At 42.3% G+C, this 21,318-nt stretch overlaps 1 protein-coding gene across 1 annotated transcript in view; it reads right to left on the minus strand.

Moving 5' to 3' along the window:
- Positions 1 to 18,684, minus strand: part of LOC129655001 (glutathione S-transferase Mu 1) — a 28,844-nt gene extending 10,160 nt beyond the window's left edge. Inside the window, exon 1 of the mRNA XM_055584820.1 lies at positions 18,163 to 18,684. Within this exon, the coding sequence (XP_055440795.1) occupies positions 18,163 to 18,274 (112 nt within the window). The 5' untranslated portion in view covers positions 18,275 to 18,684. The remainder of the gene's footprint in view (positions 1 to 18,162) is intronic.
- Between the last annotated feature and the right edge of the window lie 2,634 nt (positions 18,685 to 21,318).

Below are 21,318 nucleotides of genomic sequence, written 5' to 3' on the forward strand. Positions count from 1 at the left end.
CTTTAATTTATTTCAGTTTAGTTCTTTTCCTAATTTCTTAATTTATAAAGTTAGGATGTTTATTTGAGATCCTCTTGTTTTTAAAGTAGAGATTTCTAGCCATAAATCTCCCCCTTAGCAATGCTCTTGCTGCGTTCCATAAGTGTTTGCATTCTGTGTTTTCAGTTTCTCTCCTAAGTGTTTGTGCTTTCTTATTTTTTGTTGTTATTGTTCAGTCACTGAGTCATGTCTGACTCCTTGCGACTGGATGGACTGCAGCGTGCCAGGATCCTCTGTCCTCCACTATCTCCCGGAGTTTGCTAAAATTCACGTCCATTGGGCAGTGATGCTATCCAACCGTCTCATCCTCACCTGCCCCCTTCTCCTTTTGCCTTAAATCTTTCTCAGCATCAGGGTCTTTTCCAATGTCTGCTCTTTGCATCAGGTGGCCAAAGTATTGGAGCTTCAGCATCAGTCCTTTCAATGAATATTCAGGGTTGATTTACTTTAGTATTGACTGGTTTGATCTCCTTGCAGTCCAAGGGACTCGCAAGAGTCTTCTCCAGTACCACAATTGGAAAGCCCTCTTTAGGGTCCAACTCTCACATCGGTACATGACTACTGGAAAAACCATAGCTTTGACTATAGGGACCTCTGTTGGCAAAGTGATGTCTCTGCTTTTTAATATGCTGTCTAGGTTTGTCATAGCTTTCCTTCCAAGGAGCAAGCATATTCTAGTTTCATAGCTGCAGTCACCGTCCACAGTAATTTTGGAGCCCAAGTAAAGAAAATATGTCTCTGCTTCCACTTTTTTCTCTACTATTGGCCTTGAAATGATGGGACCATGTGCCATGATCTTAGTTTTTTCAGTTTAAATTTATACCAGCTTAATTCAAATAGCTCTTAAATACTTTGCTCTTATACATCTCTGTCCTTTCTCTTTGATTATTGGTGTCACAAAATTACATTTTTATACACGCGTGTCCAAAACCATAGACTAATAATTCTTCTTTAATGGACTAGTCTGTTTAATCATCGTGATATGGAATGGTTTGCCTTGGAAACAAACAGAGATCATTCTGTCGTTTTTGAGATTGCATCCAAGTACCACATTTCAGACTGTTTTGTTGACTATGACGGTAACTCCATTTCTTCTAGAGGATTCTTGCCCACAGTAGAAGATATAATAGTCATCTGAGTTAAATTCACCCATTCCAGTCCATTTTACTTTGCTGATTCCTTAAATGTTGACATACACTCTTGCCATCTCCTGTTTGACCACTTCCAGTTTGCCTTGATTCATGGACCTAACATTCCAGGTTCCTATGCAATATTGCTCTTTATAGCATCAGACCTTCCTTCCATCACCAGTCACATCCACAACTGGGTATTGTTTTTGCTTTGGCTCTGTCTCTTCATTCTTCCTGGAGTTATTTCTCCACTGATCTCCAGTAGCATATTGGGCCCCTACCAACCTGGGGAGTTCATCTTTCAGAGTCCTATCTTATTGCCTTGTCATACTGTTCGTGGGGTTCTCAAGGCAAGAATATTGAAGTAGTTTGCCATTCTCTTCTCCAGTGGACCACATTTTGTCAGAACTCTCCACCATGACCCATCCGTTTTGGATGGCCCTACACGGTATGGCTCAGAGTTTCATTGAGTTAGACAAGGCTGCGGTCCATGTGATTAGATTGGTTAGTTTTCTGTGATTGTGGTTTTCAGTCTGGATTATCACAGTAATCCAAATCTATGCCCCGACCAGTAATGCTGAAGAAGCTGAAGTTGAACAGTTCTATGAAGATGTACAAAACCTTCTAGAACTAACACCCAAAAAAGTTGTCCTTTTCATTATAGGGGACTGGAATGCAAAAGTAGGAAGTCAAGAAACACCTGGAGCAACAGGCAAATTTGGCCTTGGATTACAGAAAGAAGCAGGGCAAAGACTAATAGAGTTTTGCCAAGAGAACACACTGGTACAGCAAACACCCTCTTACAACAACACAAGAGAAGACAATACATGGACATCACCAGATGGTCAACATCGAAATCAGATTGATTATATGCTTTGCAGCCAAAGATGGAGATGCTCTGTACATTCAGCAAAAACAAGACCAGAAGCTGACTGTGGCTCAGATCATGAACTCCTTATTGCCAAACTCAGACTTAAATTGAAGGAACTAGGGAAAACCACTTAACGATTATACAGTGGAAGTGAGAAATAGATTTAAGGGACTAGATCTGATAGAGTGCCTGATGAACTATGGACGGAGGTTTGTGACATTGTACAGGAGACAGGGATCAAGACCATTCCTAAGAAAAAGAAATGCAAAAGAGCAAAATGGCTGTCTGAGGAGGCCTTACAATAGCTGTCTAATGAAGAGAAGTAAAAAGCAAAAGAGAAAAGGAAAGATATACCAATTTGAATGCAGAGTTCCAAAGAACAGCAAGGAGAGATAAGAAAGCCTTCTTCAGGGATCAGTGCAAAGAAATAGAGGAAAACAATAGAATGGGGAAGACGAGATCTCTTCAAGAAAATCAGAGATACCAAGGGAATATTTCATGCAAAATTGGCCCAATAAAGGATAGAAACGGTATGGACCTAACAGAAGCAGAAGATATTAAAAGAGGTGGCAAGAATACACAGAAGAACTGTACAAAAAAGATCTCCATGACCCAGATAAATCAATGGTGTGACCACTCACCTAGAGCCAGACATCCTGGAATATGAAGTCAAGTGGGCCTTCAGAAGCATCACTACAAACAAAGCTAGTGGAGGTGATGGGATTCCAGTTGAGCTATTTCAAACCCTAAAAGATGATGCTGTGAAAGTGCTGCATTCAATATGCCAGCAAATTTTGAAAACTCAGCAGTGGCCACAGGACTGGAAAGGTCAGTTTTCATTCCAATCCCAAAGAAAGGCAATGCCAAAGAGAGTGCTCAAACTACCGCACAATTATACTCATCTCACATGCTAGTAAAGTAATGCTCAAAATTCTCCAAACCAGACTTCAACAATACGTGAACCATGAAGTAAGTTCCAGATGTTCAAACTGGTTTTAGAAAAGGCAGAGGAACCAGAGATGAAATTGCCAACACCCGCTGGATCATCGAAAAAGCAAAAGAATTCCAGAAAAAACATCTATTTCTGCTTTAGTGAATATGCCAAAGCCTTTGACTGTGTGGATCACAATAAACTGTGGAAAATTCTGAAAGAGATGGGAATACAAGACCACCTGACCTGCCTCTTGAGAAATCTGTGTGCAGGTCAGAAAGCAACAGTTAGAACTGGACATGGAACAACGGACTGGTTCCAAATCAGGAAAGGAGTACATCAAGGCTGTATATTGTCACCCTGCTTATTTAACTTCTATGCAGAGTACATCATGAGAAATGCTGGGCTGGATGAAGCACAAGCTGGAATCAAGATTGCTGGGAGATAACCTCAGATATGCAGATAACACCACCCTTATAGCAGAAAATGAAGAAGAACTAAAAAGCCTCTTCATGAAAGTGAAAAAAGGAGAGTGAAAAAGTTGGCTTAAAACTCAACATTCAGAAAACTAAGATCATGGTATCTGGTCCCATCACTTCATGGGAAATAGATGGGGAAACAGTGGAAACAGCCACAGACTTTATTTTTTTGGCTCCAAAATCATTGCAGATGGTGAGTGCAGCCATGAAATTAAAAGATGCTTGCTCCTTGGAAGAAAAGCTATGACCAACCTAGACAGCATATTAAAAAGCAGAGACATTACTTTGCCAACAAAGGTCCATCTAGTGAAGGCTATGGTTTTTCCAGTAGTCATGTATGGATGTGAGACTTGGACTATAAAGAAAGCTGAGACCTGAAGAATTGATGCTTTTGAACTGTGGTGTTGGAGAAGACTCTTGAGAGTCCCTTGGACTGCAAAGAGATCCAACCAGTCCATCCTAAAGGAAATCAATCCTGAATATTCATTGGAAGGACTGATGTTGAAGCTGAAACTCCAATACTTTGGCTACCTGATGCGAAGAGCTGACTCATTTGAAAAGACCCTGATGCTGGGAAAGATTGAAGGCAGGAGGAGAAGAGGATGACAGAGGATGAGATGGTTGGATGGCATTACCGGCTCAATGGACATGAGTTTGAGTAAGCTCCGGGAGTTGGTGATGGACAGGAAGGACTGGCGTGCTGCAGTCCATGGGGTCACAAAGAGTCGGACACGACTGAGCAACTGAACTGAACTGAGTCTCTTAAATTATATAGAAAACCAAAAGAGTTATAAAACAAAGTAACAGTAGTAGTACTAGCTTTTATCATTATACGTATATTTACCTTTCCCAGGATTCTTTACTTCTTCAACGTGGTTTCGCATAACTCTCTAGTTGTGCTTTCACTGCCACCCGAAGGACTCCTTTTAGCATTTCTTGCAGGAAAGGTCTACTGGTGACAAACTCAACTTTCACTTCTCTGGGAATGTCTTAATTTCACCTAATAAATGAAGGACAGTTTTGCCAGATATTGGATTCTTGGTTGACAGGAAAACCTTTCCTTTATCACTTTGAATATATCAACACACTGCTTCTAGCTTCCAAGGTTTCTAAGAGAAATCTGATAACAGTCTTTTTGAAAATCTCTTGTATATGTTGTTTCCTTCTTGCTGCTTTTAAGATCTGGCCTTTTAATAATTTGCCCTGTGTCTTGGTGTGCATCTCTTTGAATTCGTCCTACTGGGAGTTTTGTGAGCTTCTTGAATGTTTATATTTGTGTATTTCATCAAATTTGGTGAGCTTTCAGACATTATTTCTTCAAAAATCTTCAGTCTCTTTGTCTCTCATCTCCCTGTAGGACTCCCACGATGCATAGGTGTTCCGCAAGTCCCTTACATTCCATCCAGTTTTCTTCTTTTTTCTTTCTGTTCCTCAAAGTCAATCATTTCACTTATATTGTCCTCAATTTCCCTGACTCTTTCTTCTTCCTTCTTGAACCTTCCTTCAAATTCTTCCAGTGAATTTTTCATTTCAATTATTGTAATTTTCAGCTCTAAAATTTACTTTTGGTTCCTTCTTATGTTTTTTATATCTTTTTTGATCTTTCCCTTTTGTTCATTCGTTGTTTTCTTAACTTTGTCCACATCTTCTTTTAGCTCTTTGGTCATATTTAAGACTAGTGGCTTAAAGTCTTTGTCTAGCAAGCCCATAATCTGATCTTTCTCAGAAATAGTTTCCATTGTTTTTCCATTGATTTACCTCCTCCCCTTTGGAGTGGGCCATACTTTCCTGTTTCTAGTATGCTTTGTGACTTATTTAAATGGATATTTGGATCTTATAATGTAGTAACTGTGGAAATCAGATTCTGCCCCTTCTTTAGAATTTGCTGCAGTCTATGTGTGTTTGTGTTATATGCTGTCTCTATGGGATCAGTCTGAGATGTACTTGTAAGGTCTGTGTGGTACCTTTCTAAATCCTCCCATATATATGCTTGCTTTTGAATATCCTAGACCTTAAACATCTGGCTTCCAAAAGGATTAAAAGTGAAAAATAAAGAATGGGGAAATATGGTGCTGGCCCTTTAAATCTCCTAGAAGCAGTGGGGCTAGTTGGTGAGTCCAGGTATCCAGGAGGGAAAAAGACAAGACACAGTAGGTATTAGCCAGTCTTTACCTGGTGATCAGACATGTCAGGGACAGGGACCAGGCTAGCTGCTGCAACTGAGAGCAGTGAAAGACCCAGCTGGCCAGGAGGCCTCCACACAGGCTGGTACTTTCCTGGAAGGACAGTGGAGGAGAGGTCCAGTTGAACTCTTCAGGGCAGAGGCAACCACAGGATTGGGTTCTCCTCAAGGTCTACGCTCTTTCCATTGCACTCTCCTCACTGCCCCCTAACCACCTTCTGTGCCTCAGGCTGCCCTATCACTCACTCCATCTCTACAATATTCTTCTGTTTCAGAAGGAGGCTCATAGTTCCTTAAGAGCTGCAAGCACAAGAGGTAACCCAGAAGAACAAACTTGCAAGAACATGCCTATACAACTTGCAAGAGAGGCTGAATGACACAGTAAAACTGGATAAAGTAGGAAGAGGAGGAGGTGCCAGGCCAGGTTCTAATTATTCCCCTTAGAGGAGAAAGTGAAACTCCTTAGCCTGGTTCAAGAACTGTTTCAGATTTCCTAACTTGCCCCTATAGCTTTTTCTCCTGATCACTGAGGCAGAATGGCCCTCAAGTATGTAACATGACTGAGGGGTTTGAAAATTAACAACTCCCTCAGAACCTGGAGAGATTAACATGACCTCATTTTCTAATGCCAAAATCTTCACACCACTTTCTCCCACACTGACCCTGAGGAAGTTAACAATCCTCCTATCTTTGGCTGTCTTCCACCCACCTCCCAAGAAGAACATTCCGGCTTGAAAGAAAGGACCTAAATATACACTAGGCTCCCCTCTGCAGAGACTGACCTGGAGGACATGTCTGGCACCCCAGTCTTCTCTGCTCTCTTGTCCCTGAGGGGCCATCAGTGATGGGATGGAAGTGCCACTGGCCTTAGCTGTGGCTGGAGCACAGAACTCTTTCTGGATGGTCCTTCGAGGGGCTGCGAGGGTGACTCGACTCACTCCTGCCCCCTTGGCCTGCCAGGTGCTTTGAGACCTGAGAAAGGCAGAGCCTCTATTGTGGAAACATCCGGGAAAGAAATAAAGTCTGTTTCTACCTCTCAACCCTAAGGATCTGAAAGCCAAACTCTGGAAGGCCTTAGAAGCCAAATGAGAGGGTGGAAACAAGAGCTGGGTTGGTGCTGGGGAGAAGGTTCTCTAAAACCTAAAAGGATTTAAGAGAGGGAAGAGCATTCCAGAGAAATGCCCTGGTGAGCACTGACCCCAGCAGCCTTTGATCTGTAAACATGGTGTTTTCCTCTTGTTTTTCACTTTCTTAAAAGTCCCAGCTCTGTTAGTGACTCATTCAACAAACATTTCAGTACCTCTGTGTGAGGCTGGGAGTATGACTCTGCGAATGCAAAGAAACAATTCCTACTCTCAGGAAGCCTATGGTTGAGAATTGTGCTGAGTCACTGGGGATCCACCAGCCACATGTGGCCACTGAGAGCTTGAAGTGTGTCCAGTGCCACTGAGGAACGCAGATCTTCATTTTATTTAATTTTAATTAACTTCGTTTTTTAAGCTGATACTCAGTTCCGTCATTGAAATCTTTTAGGTATATTTGGGATGAACTGGGTATGTGACTCAATTTTTTTCAACTGTAAATGCTTATAAATCTAGATACAGATTAAGTATTTCCAATGAAAATTTAGGATCTGAATTGAGACATGCTCTAAGTATAAAATACACTTTGGATTTCAAAGACTTAGTAGGGACAAAAGAGCTTGTAAAATATCTTATTAATCATTTTAAGTTGATTTACATGTTGAAATTATGATATTTTGGATATTGGGTTAAATAAAATATATTGTTAAAGTTACTTTTATAAACTTTATAATGAGGCTAGGCAATGGCAACCCACTCCAGTACTCTTGCCTGGAAAATCCCATGGACAGAGGAGCCTGGTAGGCTGCAGTCCATGGGGTCGCTAAGGGTTGGACACGACTGAGCGACTTCACTTTCACTTTTCACTTTTCTGCATTGGAGAAGGAAATGGCAACCCACTCCAGTGTTCTTGCCTGGGGAATCCCAGGGATGGAGGAGCCTGGTGGGCTGCCATCTATGGGGTCGCACAGAGTCGGACACAACTGAAGTGACTTAGCAATAGCAGTAGAACACTTAAAATTAGACAGGTGGTTGGCATCATGTGAATATTCCTCGATTTAGGAGAGATTATGTCCCCATAAACCCACTGTAAGTTGAAAATGCATTTAATACACCTAGCCTAACTTAAAAGTTCTCAGAGCACTTACATTAGCCTGCTGTTGGGCAAAATCAATAACACAAAGCCTATTTTATAATAAAGTATTGAATATCTTATGTAATTTATGGAATATCATACTGAAAGTGTAAAACAGAATGACTGTCTGCTACCAAATGGTGGCCAGTGCATCAGGTTGTTTATGCACATGTCTGGCTGGGAGCTGCTGACAGGCCAGTGCCCAGCATCACAAAAGGGTGTCATACCTCGCATCCCTAGCCCGAGAAGAGAGCAAAATACAAAATTCAAAGCACCACTTCTGGGCTTCCTTGGTGGTCTAGTGGTTAAGAATCCGCCTGCCAATGCAGGGGACTCAAGTTTGACCTCTGGTCTAGGAAGATCCCACATGCCTCAGAGCAGCTAAGCCCGTGTGCCCAGCAAATACTGAAGCCCACGCAATACAGCCTGCACTCTGCAACCAGAAAAGCCACTGCGATGAGTAGCCCTACATGCCACAATGAAGAGCAGCCTCTGCTCACCACAACTAGAGAAAGCAATGGAGACCTAGTGCTGCCGAAAACAAATAAATCTTAAAAAAAAAAGGCCCCATTTCCACTGGACCCTTATGGCTTTCCCACTACCGTAAAGTCAAACCAGCATAAATGAGGGACTGTCTGCATTTCCTCAGGATGGCGCTGGTAGAGAGCTTGAGGAAATCCGAGAAGGGCCAACTGGTGTGGCAGTGTCTGGAGGACCAGGAGAGAATAGTCAGGAAAGTCTGAAGAGTCAACTATGAGTGGGACCTTGGAAGGTACACTTATTCTGAGCAGAGGGAGGAAGGACACAAACAGAAGGCAATAGGCACTTTCAGGAACTGCAGGGGGATGGGAGTGATGGCCAGAGAGGAGGCAGGGCTCTTCAATTCTCCTGGAACTGGCAGCCACAGCCCATAATCAAGGAGGCAGTTGAGAAAAGCAAAGGCAATGGCAGGTGCTGGGGTAGGGGGCTGTCCCTCTGCCCCCACACTTAGGCTTCCCTCGACCTGAGAGCATGTTTGTGCTGCTTTCCTTGGGCTCCCAAATTGAGAGAGACTACTGGGTCCTGAAATCCATCTATACATTTCAACACACACTTGATGATGTGAGCTACACCCTATGTCTAAAGGCAGTACAGGGATCTTGGCTTGAGATAAAGAAAATCCAAAACCTTGCCTCAGTCTCCAAGATGACAAGACGATGTACTTTCTGAGTTGTTTAAGGGGCAGGGTGGGGGTGCGCAGGGGGCGGTGATGAATTTCACTTCTCAGGTGTGGCATTTGAAATGAACACTAAGTCCACTGATTTGTTACTTGCAGGGACTTCCAGGGCAAGTTCCAGGGCAAGCTGAGCCAAACTTCCAGGGCAAGTTGAGCTAAAGTGCTTTCAGAGGCTGCCTAGGGAGAGCATCCCTCAGAACTGTCAGCAGCCTCACAGAAGCAGCTGCCACAGGGCCGAGTTGGGAGGCAGAGGTGCCATGGAGACCCCAGGAATGACGGTCGGAATTCCTGCATGCAGGTACTTGGAGTCCCTGCAACCCTGTTTTTATTCTGGGCCCTGGGAATATGGATCACATTCTTTACAGAGCATAAAAAAAGAAGTACCCATTTTATTGATTCTAAAATTCACTCATTGGGACTTCCCTGGTGGTCCAGTGGCTAAGACTCAATGCAGGAGGCCTGGGTTTTTACCTGATTCGGGGAACTAGATCCCACATGCCGCAACTAAGGATTCCACAGGCAACACCAAAGATTGAAGATCCCAGATTCTGCATGCTGCAACTAAAGCCTAGCACAGCCAAAAATATTAATAAATAAAATATTTTAAATGCACTTATTTTTTCCACACGCTAACATCTCTAAAATCAAAATGTCTTACAATCAGCAACACTTTGTTGTTTGCATCGTTGCTGTTGTTGTTTAGTCACTAAGTTGTGTCTGACTCGGTGCGACCCCATGGTTTATATAGCCCACCAGGCTTGTCTATCCATGAGATTCTCAGGCAAGAACACTGGAGTGGGTTGTCATAGGGTTTCTAAAACTTCTTATTTGTCCATAAAGTAACAGTGCATCTGACCACTGAGGAAATAGAGTCTGTGTGCTTTTTTCTTCCACTTTGACATCTTTGGTTACAGTCTGCTTCTCAGAGCAGATTTGTGTATTCCATTAGTATTTTGTTATGCAGAGTGTGTGTAGGGCCTAAAAGAACACTTCAGCGCAGACATAGAACTGCACAGGTTCCTTTAGTGGACCAAAAGGCCAAGGGCCACAGTGGTGTGGGGAACACTCACCCAAGCTAGTGACAGCGGGCTGTGTCACGAGATTTTAGGACACGGGCCATCAGTGGGGTGTCTCTATCTCACCTCTCACACACATCCGGTGGCTAGTTGGTTAATTGGTGCCTTCAGGCCGAATAAAGATTTCCTTCACCTGGAAAATAAGTCTGATAAACCCATCCTGTCTCACAAGGTGGCTGTGTGAATCAAGCGACAGTGATCTGCAAACTCTGAAGAGTTGTACCCAATTACAGTACAAGCAAAGGAAGTTGTCATTTGAGTAGATTCGACTAAGATTAAAAGATAGAAACTGTCTCACAGAGACACAGGCAATCCTTGATCCTCTAATCCAGGCACATGCCCTGTATGTACTGCCTAACTTTTTTAAAAAATTATTAATTTATGATTTTTGGCTGTGTCAGATCCTAGTTGTTACAATGCGTGGACTTCTTTCTAGTTGGGACTTGAGATCTCAGTAGCTGCTGCACACACAGGGGCTTTAGTTGCCCCACAACATGTGGGATCTTAGTTTCCTGACCAGGAATTGAACCTGCATCCCCTGCATTGGAAGGTGGATTCTTAACCATTGGACCACCAGGGAAAGTTCTATGCTTACTTTTTTTTTTTTTTCAATTTATCAGCCTTTCCTCAACCTCTCTGACTTTTAAAGGCAGTAATTCTCAACCTGTCTGCACAAGAATTACCTGAAGAACTTTTGAAACGATACTGGGTCCAACATTACAGGCCAGTGAAGTAGGAATCTCCGAATGTGGTGGCATCTGGAGGTTTAAAAGCTCTCTGGGTGATTCTCTCGTGAGCCAGGATTGAATAGTTGCTTTACAGAGCATGCTGTTCTCATCAGAAACATGGGATATCTGCACTCCAGGATTTTGCCAGATGTCAGTCTAAACCCTCTTGATAATTACCAAATGCTCCACTGCAAGAGATAATGTTCTTTAGATTATTTCTGTACTTTATTCATTCCTTTAGATACTGATAATGCTAGATTAAAACAGACTTTCAGAAAGTGAGTCTTTAGACCATAATTTTTTTTTAATTGAGGTAAAATACACCTAATATAAAATTCACCATTTTAACCTTGACCACACTGCTCTATCACAAAACCGCTTTAACCCAGCAGAGCTTTGGCATTTTGTCGTCCACCTGCCATTACGGGAGAACCTGGGGAAAGTCCCCTCTATGGACTGGAGACCCTCTGACATCATCACAGGACAGGTGCTTCTGCTGTGGGAAGCACAAGGGAGGCACAGCCTGTGGCTGTGAGTTATTGTTCTTACAAAAGGTGCTCAAAGACCTGTGTGTCTCTTCCCTGATTGCTTATTATAGACTTTTGACAAAGCAGTAAACTAAAGTGTTTTCAGTCCCACTCTTTTTGTGTGTTTACTTCAGAGAAGAGGGTAAGCACTGTAGCTCAGGGCCCAGGAAGAAGTGAGGGACGTGTGACTGGCTGTCACCTGCTGCCCACAGTGCTTGCTAAGGAAACCAACAGTCCTCCGTCTCTGTGAGCTGCCCAGGGTATCCTGCGGAGGCCTGGACACGTCAGGGACCAGTCACTCCACAAAGTCCAGTGGATGGAGTCAGGCCTGGATTATCCAGACAATGGAAGAACGGCAGCTCCTGGGAGAGGGTGGGGTGGGCACTGGCCCTCGTGGCGGGAGCCCTGTGATGCCCTGGGCATTGTGCTCATGAGAGGCCCAGTACAGCCTGGCCAGGAGGGAGAGGCAGTCCTCATCTTGGTGGATGCTAAACCAGTTCTTTAGAAGGATGTTGGAAGAAATAGCCTCCTGAAGCCTGTCACTGAATTTTCCCTTGTGAGTGATGTGGAGAGCATTCACTCTAACAGGATCCTCCAGGAAACGTTCCTCTAAGGGGTCATTACCAGAACAAGGGCACTTTCTCCAAGCCACTTGTTCATTTCTAAAAATTGTTCTAGACCCAGAATTGGATAACAAATTGTACTTCACTCTTTGCCTTTCCTTGTAGGAAATTTACAGCCAAATTTTGTCACCCGGAAAGAACACAAGGTCTCACATTGTTTATTCTGTATTAATCTGGCCTCTGACTCAGCAGTATTTCTTTTCCTTTTGTTGTACTTTCCCCTGAATTACCTCACTTTTAAAAATTCCGTATGTCTTTTTTATGTCTCTTGAAAATGCCTCTTGGAAACAAGGAGAGACCAGAGTGGGGGCGAGAGAGAGACATGGGCACCTGAGAAGAACAACTGTTACAAAAGAAAGCAGCACTGGACAACCTACATCACCAGACAGAGAAATGTTTTGAAAGATGGGCCAAGAATTTTACTTGCTGGACACTGTCCCTTCCCTGCACTGCAGCCAGGGACAACCAGGAACATAGCCATGGTAGTAAGACAGGTTTACTGACCCTCACAGCCAAGGAAAACCCTCGGAAAGCCAGAGAGTGTCTCAGGAAGAGGGTTCTATCACAGAATTTGGGTTCTGGTTGGCTAATTTGGGAGAGGTCCAAGGAAGCAGGGGCTACCTCTAGATTTAATGCTGTCAGAAAGCGGGGAGCGGATTCTGTGGTTGGGTATTTTGTGGGTTACACAGTGATCTTGTTTTTGTCTGTGATTAGGTAAAATTATAGGGTGGTGTTGTTTTGTCTCATTTTATCATGAGCTCAGAGTAACTATGAGACTGTTATTCTGTGGGGCCACTTGTCCAAGAGGAGAGCAGGGCCCTGCTGTGAGCATCAAAGCAGCTTGCAATAACATTGAGGCCTTGCTCGAAATGGCAGATCAGCTCCAGACACCAGGGACTGCTTCCTTTCTTTCTCAGCACCACCCCTCTGCTTTCCCCATCCCCATCTTTGGACCAAAGACAGACAAAGTCAGACCACAGGATGCTTATCCAGGGATCCCAGAGTTCCTCCAATGTCAAGATTTTGCTAAGAGAATAGTGTACATTGACAGCAGTCTAATTAAACTGAAGGCACTCTTTTCCTCTCCTGTTGCAGGACGAAGGGCTGAACTGCATGATGTGACAGTGGCTGTGCGGCCACATTTAAGACTCAGCACATGGACATCAGCCAACGGTCAAATACGCAGTTGTCAGGAACTAAATGACTTTCAGTCCTTGTACTACATCTCCAAACAGCAAGGTAAAGGGCTACTTTCCTTTTCAGAAAACAAAGGAATTAAATTATCCTCTTAAATAGAATTGATGCTATTAGCTTTCGAATTTTCCAAGTTCTGTTCCTATATATATATATACTCAGTCATGTCCAACTCTTTTGGGACCGCATGGACTGTAGCCCACCAGGCTCCTCTGTCCATGGGATTATCCAGGCAAGAATACTGGAGTGGGTTGCCATTTCCCCCTCCAGGGGAATCTTTCTGACCCAGGGATTGAACCCGAGTCTCCTGCACCTACTGCACTGCGGGTGGATTCTTTACCACTGAGCTACCTGGGAAGGCCCTAGTTTTTTAATTGATATAAGTTGATAAATTGATATCAAAATATTAAATTTTTTTTGACTGCACATCATGAGGGATCTTAGTTAGATCCCCAACCAGGTATCAAGCCCACACCCCTGCAGTGGAAGCACGGAATCTTAACTACTAGACCACCAGGGAAGTCCTGGTATCAGAATGATCATCTTGATCTGAAGTCTTGAGCAGAAATTGTCTACTCCTGAAGTCAGCATCTCCTCATAATCTCAGTTTAAGATTTCTGGTGGAATAGTCAGAAGGAAGTGTTTAATCTTTTGAACTGGGAAATATTAACCTAAGGATCAATACATTGGAGTTTCGTTAGTGAGTCAGTTGTTAACAATACCTTAATAGGTCCTTTTTTATTAAAGAATTAAGGCAGCTTATCTCAGGTATCTTTTCCAGAACACTTAATCTCCTGTTGTAAATGACAAATAAAAGAAAGAAAGCAAAGTTGCTCAGTCACATCTGACTCTTTGCAACTCTGTGGACTGGAGCCTACCAGGCTCTTCCGTCCATGGAATTTTCCAGGCAAGAGTACTGGAGTGGGTTGCCATTTCCTTCTCCAGAGGATCTTCCCAACCCAAGGATCGAACCCGGGTCTCCCAAATTTCAGGCAGATGCTTTACCATCTGAGCCACCAGGGAAGCCCTAAATGACAAGTGAGTGGTTTGGAAATGTAGCTTGTAATCACTGATGATAAAGCTGGAGGTATTGTATGCATTCCTCCCAGTGCTTGATCATATATCATTGCTATAGGGTAGAACTTAGACTGAGCATGAAATTTTCAAAGGCATGGACTAGATTTTAATTACTTCATAAGGAGATAAACTGTGAGTCCCAGAGGAGATTGATCTCATACACCTTAAAGTCAATGGCAATATTTTAGGCCATGGACATTCAAAGGAGCTTGTTAATTTTAGTACTTAGAATTCCATTAGTTCTCTATTTTTCTTAAAGACAGTGGATGATAAAAAACAGTAAGATTTGGGGGTAAAAGGCAAACATTCTAGCATCCCTTAATAATGGTACCAGTAAAATAAGAGAGTATCATTATTAGAGAGATAGGTAGAAATTCTCCAGGCCAGAAAACAAAATCAAGCAAAAAAAGATTTTTTTTACAACAGTTAGAGCCACAGCTCTCTGATAAAGGAAAGCTTTAACCTACTCTGAGAAGAAACCAGAAAATAACTAGAACATGGTATTTATAATCCACTGCAAGGGGCACTTGTACAAAGTCCATTTGGAGAATCAGACTTCGGTCCTTGTCAATATCTTTCAAGTTACCGCACCACTTGTACGTTTAGTCCTGTTGGCAGTGTATATGCTACTGTAAGTGATATCAGGAAGCATTTTTGCTCAGCTCCATTTTAAATTGTTTGGTGTTATCAGTCAGCCATTCTGAGAGCACCAAAATTTATCTTTATGTAACTTTCCCCACATTTCAATTTTTCCAATTTCCACTTCTCCAAGTTAGGGATTTGTCTCTGACAGTTAAGAATAGCCTCTTTGGGACTTCCCTTATGGTCCAATGGCTAAAACTCCCAATTAAGGGGACCCGGGTTCAACCCCTGGTCATGGAACTAGATCCCACGTGCCACAATTAAGAATTCACATGCCGCAACTAAAGATCCCACAGCTAAGGCCTGGCGCGGTCAAATAAATAAATAAATGTTGAAAAAAAAAAAAAGAATAGCCTCTTTGAATCCCTCCAGGATCTCTCTCTTCTACAATTACAGGAGGCATTGTCTTGGTTACCACTGCTTATGTAGAAGAATGGCCAGCTAAAGCATTACCAGGAGATTGTGGGTCTTGGTGCTTTGAACAGTTCTACTTTTATTATAGCTATTTCTTTAGGTAATAGCAAATCAGCTAAAAGCTTTTTTTTAACTTGTCCAACTTTTATGTTGCAGTTGTTCAGTCACTAAGTCATGATTGACGCTTTGCGATCCCATGGACTGCAGCACACCAGGCTTCCCTGACCTCCACCATCTCCCCGGAGTTTGCTCAAGTTCATGCCCATTAAGTTGGTGATGCTATGTTTTTATATGTTTTATATGTTTTTTTCAAAATTAGAAAACTCTTCATTTCTAAGGAATTCCAAATTTACAGACTACTCCCAAAGCACACCTACTATATACATGCTTGTTCTTTTACATTTTATCAGTTGGCAGACTCAGATGAGGGCAGTTATTTTAGTCTTTGGAGCTGATTTGATTGCTGGGCTGGTCTATATTTTAAGGGTGAATTTAGGTCTGTGATAGCATTTTAAAATACAAACAAACAAAATTATGTAAGGGCTAACCAGGGGAATTTCTAACAATATTATTTCAAAGTATGAGAAAAGCACTGAAAGTTATGAGAATGATTTTGTTTTTGTTTTTGTTTTTTTAAAGAAACTTTGCTATTCTGGGCATAAAATAATTTAGTCATTTTACATGAAATATCCAAATTCTAATTTTACTGCTTTAGTACATTATTTTTGTAACAGATTATAGTAAATGATCTGTTAACTTTTCTTTATTTGTATGTATTTAGGCAAATGAAACAGATGATAATCTAAAGTTTTTAACTATAGCTTTAAAATATAATTAACTTCTCAGTATATTAAATTAAGCAATGTGTCATATTAAATTTATCATTTGAATAAATTGTAAGAATTTTTCTAATTAAGCAGAAAATCACCTCTTACTCTGTACGTATACCTATATCTCTCTGCAATTACAATAACCAGGACAATTAACCATCTACACTAATTATTATCTTTAATTAATCAATATTTTCTCTTATTTTTAGACAGAAGAGGCACTAAGAGAAAGGAAAGTTTAGAAACCATCCAGCTGTTTTTTAATGAGCATTTATCTCAAAGCATGTAAACGCTTTGAGAAGGTCAAAGGAAATATACATTATATTTCATTGCATGTGCATTATTATCCATATTCTGTTATTGTCTGGCATTTTAAGAAATAAAGACAAATTAAAATTATGTTTAGTAACCAATGTTTTGTATCTTCCCACTCTGCTTAGAAACCACCTTATTTCTGTCTCTCTCAGAAGCTCTTGTCTGACCCTAGCTGGGTGATTCCTAGTCTTTGACCAAGTCTCAGAGATGCAGGTCACACTGAACGTTCTTATGGATGGTCACACCACAGTTCTAATGCGGGCTTTTCCATCTGAACCTGTGCCCCCTTCCAAGTCAGACACCTGCCCCCCTTCACTTTCACTTTTCACTTTCACACATTGGAGAAGGAAATGGCAACCCGCTCCAGTGTTCTTGCCTGGAGAATCCCAGGGACGGCGGAGCCTGGTGGGCTGCCATCTATGGGGTCGCACAGAGTCGGACACGACTGAAGCGACTTAGCAGCAGCAGCACCCCCTTCATTCTTTCTCACTATAATGCTCCCTCCTGTGTATCTTTCTAACTGACACAGCTTCATCAGTGACAATTTTAAATTACACTGGCCACTTTAGGGGAACTTTAAGATGGAAAAATTGTTCATTTGAGAGGCACCTTCAAATAAAACAAACAAAAGCCCCACTGTCCACAAGTTGGCTTTCTTTCATTGGTAATAGGAAGCTAGCTTCTAATCATAATTCAGACTCAAAAATTGCCTCTCCAAAATATTCTTTAGCTAAAGCAATTACAAAATGTGAGAAACTGTCTCCCTAATAATCCCCGTAAGACTTTAATCAGAATTAGCTCTTGAAGTTATTCTAATTCCCTTTCCACTTTTTTATTGATGGCTTAATATCAAAACATAAACCAAAATTGGCAAATCACTCCACTGCATGAACTTTTGGTTAAGCATTTTAAAGAGATTTTGAAGACCAGAAACAAAAGAACTCCTTTGAGAAATTGTTTGTCCTCTTTTTCTGAAAAGATCATTTGTTTAACATGGAATGCACGCCCTCGTTTATTTGCATACTTTGGGGTTAGTGGGTGCTTGTGCTTTAATCTTATGGCTAGTTTTTGTGTCCCAGAGAAGGCGAGGACCTCAGAGCTAGCCTGGGATGTCCCTCTTTGGTGTCTACTTAAGTCCCCAACTCAAATCTTGAGAAAAGTAATGGTGAACGATGTGTATGTGAGTATTCAGTCATGTCAAACTCTTTGTGACCCCCATGGACTATAGCCCACTAGGCTCCTCTATCCATAGGATTTTGCAGGCAAAAATACTGGAGTAGGTTGCCATTTCCTTCTCCAGGGGATCTTCCTGACTCAGGGATCGAACCCACGTCTCCTGCATTTGGAGAGAATTTCCCCAAAGGGGATATTTGTTCTCACTAATGGTCAGAGATGGTTGTATTAGACCAGAAGGGAAGAATGGGACAAGAATGAAGTGGAGAGGGAGGCAATTTGACCTGGAATTCCAGATTTGCAGGGCCACGTTGACAGAGGCTGAATTTGCATCTCTGGTTTAAAGATTTCTGGGAGGTACATGGGACTCTCAGTAATGTTCATGCCTGTGGGATGCTGCAAGTAAGCCCCTCTAGAGACACACTGGTTTTACTTAGCTGCCCGATGTTGAGAGATTAGTTTCCTCATCTGTTCAATGGGGTTAACAACAGTACCTACCCCAGAGGGTTGCTGGGAGGATGAAATGTAGTGAAGCAGTTGGAGCTGCCTGGCACACAGTGTGAGCTGTGAAGATGATAATGATGATGACGATGATGGTAATTCCTTCCATGTTCCTCACACCTGGAGGAAAGTCTGGTTAACTGCTTCCCAGCTGTTTTTACTTCTAGGCTCTGAGGTGGAAACACGGGGCTATCAAGGATGTCAGCAGCTATGCCTGGCTCAAGGCCATCACATGGGGTCAGAGCAGGGGAAGCAGTGCTATGGGCAGCTAGCAGAGAGAGAGTCTATGTGATCTGGCACTTGGGTCAAGGAGGCTCCTGCTATTCACCAATCAGTGTGAAAATGAAGTGTTACCTCAGTGTAATCAGAATGAGAACATATAAGTTACAATAACCCAAGTAGTTCTGCACAGCAAAAGAAACAATCAACAAAATGAAAATGCAACCCATAGAATGGGAGAAAGCATTTTCAAGCCATATATCTGATAAGAAGTTAACATCCAAAACATAGTGAACTCATACAGCTCAACAGCAAAAAAAAAAAAAAAATTTTTTAATGGGCAAAAGTGTTCACCTGAAACTACCACACATTATTTGTTAATCAGCTATGCCCCAGTACAAAATAAAAAGTTTCAAATAAATAAGTAAACGGGCAAAGGGCCTGAATAGACATATTTTCCAAAACTGAAGTGAAAGTGTGAGTTGCTCAGTCGTGTACAACTCTTTGCAACCCCATGGACTTTAACCTGCCAGATTCCTCTGTCCCTGGAATTCACCAGGCAAGAATACTGGAGTGCGTTGCCATTCCCTTCTCCAGGGGATCTTTCTGACCCAGGGATTGAACCCTGGTCTCCTGCATTGCAGGCAAATTCTTTATCATCTGAGCCATTAGGAAGCCCACAGTTTTTATTTTCCAAAGACAGTATACAAATAACTAACAGGTACATGACAAGATGCTCAACATCACTAATCATCAGGGAAATGCAAATCAAAACCACAATGAGATATCACCTCACACCTGTTAAAATGGCTATCATCAAAGAGATACAACAATTACTGGTGAGGATATAGAGAAAAGGGAACCCTCGTATATTATTGGTGGGAATGTAAATTGGCATAGCTACTATGGAAAACAATATGATGGCTCTTCAACAAGTTAAAAATAGAACTAGCATATGATTCAGCAATCCCACTTCTGGGTGTTTATCCGAAGGAAATGATCACTATCTCAAAGAGATACCTGTGCTGCCATGTTGATTGCAGCATTACTTACAGTAACCAAGACAGACAAATACTGTATGATCTCACTGATATGTGCAATCTAAAAATGCCAGATTCATAGAAAGAGAATAGGTTGGTGGTTGCCAGGAGCCAGGAGGTAGGGGAGGTGAGGAGTTGTTGGTCGAAGGGTACAAACTTACAGCTGTTAGAGGAACAAGTTCTGGGGACCCAATGTACAGCATCGTGGCCATAGTAAACAATACTGCATTGTACACTCGAAAATTGCTAACAGAGTCAATCTCAGATGTTCTCAACACACACTGCATGAAAACAGTAACTATGTGAGGTGATGGATGTGTTAACTAACCTTGTTGTGGTAATCATTTCACAATATATACACATATCAATTCATCACACTGTCTGCCTTATACTCATGCAATGGTTTATGTCAGTTCCATTTAGTCACTCAGTCGTGTCCAACTCTTTGCGATCCCATGGACTGCAACACACCAGGCTTCCCTGTCCATCACCAGCTCCCGGAGCTTGCTCAAACTCAAGTCCATCGAGTTGGTGATGCCATCCAACCATCTCATCCTCTGTCATCCCCTTCTCCTCCTGCCTTCAATCTTTCCCAACATCAGGGTCTTTTCCAATGATTCAGTTCTTCCTATCAGGTGGCCGAAGTATTGGAGTTTCAGCTTCAACATCAGTCCTTCCAATGAATATTCAGGACTGATCTCCTTTAGGATTGATTGGTTGGATCTCCTCGCAGTCCAAGGGACTCTCAAGAGTCTTCTCCAACACCACAGTTCAAAAGCATCAATTCTTCAGCACTCAGCTTTCTTTATAGTCCAACTCTCACATCCATACATGACTACTGGAAAAACCATAGCTTTGACTAGATGGACCTTTGTTGGCAAAGTAATGTCTCTGCTTTTTGATATGCTGTCTAGGTTGGTCATGGAGAAGGAAATGGCAACCCACTCCAGTGTTCTTGCCTGGAGAATCCCAGGGACGGCAGAGCCTGGTGGGCTGCCATCTGTAGGGTTGCACAGAGTCGGACATGACTGAAGCGATTTAGCAGCAGCAGGTTGGTCATAGCTTTTCTTCCAAGGAGCAAGTGTCTTTTAATTTCATGGCTGCAGTCACCATCTGTAGTGATTTTGGAGCCCAAAGAAATAAAGTCTGTGGCTGTTTCCACTGTTTCCCCATCTATTTCCCATGAAGTGATGGGACCGGATGCCATGATCTTTGTTTTCTGAATGTTGAGCTTTAAGCCAACTTTTTCACTCTCCTCTTTCACTTTCATCAAGAGGCTCTTTAGTTCTTTACTTTCTGCCACGAGGGTGGTGTCATCTGCATATCTGAGGTTACTGATATTTCTCCCGGCAATCTTGATTCCAGCTTCTGCTTCATCCAACCCAGCATTTTACATGATGTACTCTGCATTAAGTTAAATAAGGAGGGTGACAATATACAGCCTCAACGTACTCCTTTCCAGATTTGGAACCAGTCTGTTGTTCCATGTCCAGTTCTAACTGTTGCTTCTTGACTCGCATACAAATTTCTTAGGAGGCAGGTAAGGTGGTTTATGTCAGTTACATCTATTTTAATAAAGCTGGGGGGATATTCCAAGTAAACTTCCTGAGCACAATAGTTCTTTTCACAGAAACAGCACAGTAACTCAAATATATCCTTTCATTTCTTTTTTGTATCACCCCAAGTTAAGGAAACCTGGCAACATCAAAGGGCAATGTGTCAATCAAAGCCTGATGAGAATCATTGGTGGGCAGAGTCTGTGAATGCAGACCCCTCCACCCTCCACCAGACCTGTTGAATTCGACTCTGGGGAGGGCAGTGGTACAGGGCACTTGCATATATTTATTCCAGACCCACAAGTGCTGATGATGGGCAGGAAGGGTTGAGAGCCCCA

Source organism: Bubalus kerabau, chromosome 6 (genome assembly GCF_029407905.1).
Source record: "Bubalus kerabau isolate K-KA32 ecotype Philippines breed swamp buffalo chromosome 6, PCC_UOA_SB_1v2, whole genome shotgun sequence".
NCBI classification, from domain to species: Eukaryota; Metazoa; Chordata; class Mammalia; order Artiodactyla; family Bovidae; genus Bubalus; species Bubalus kerabau.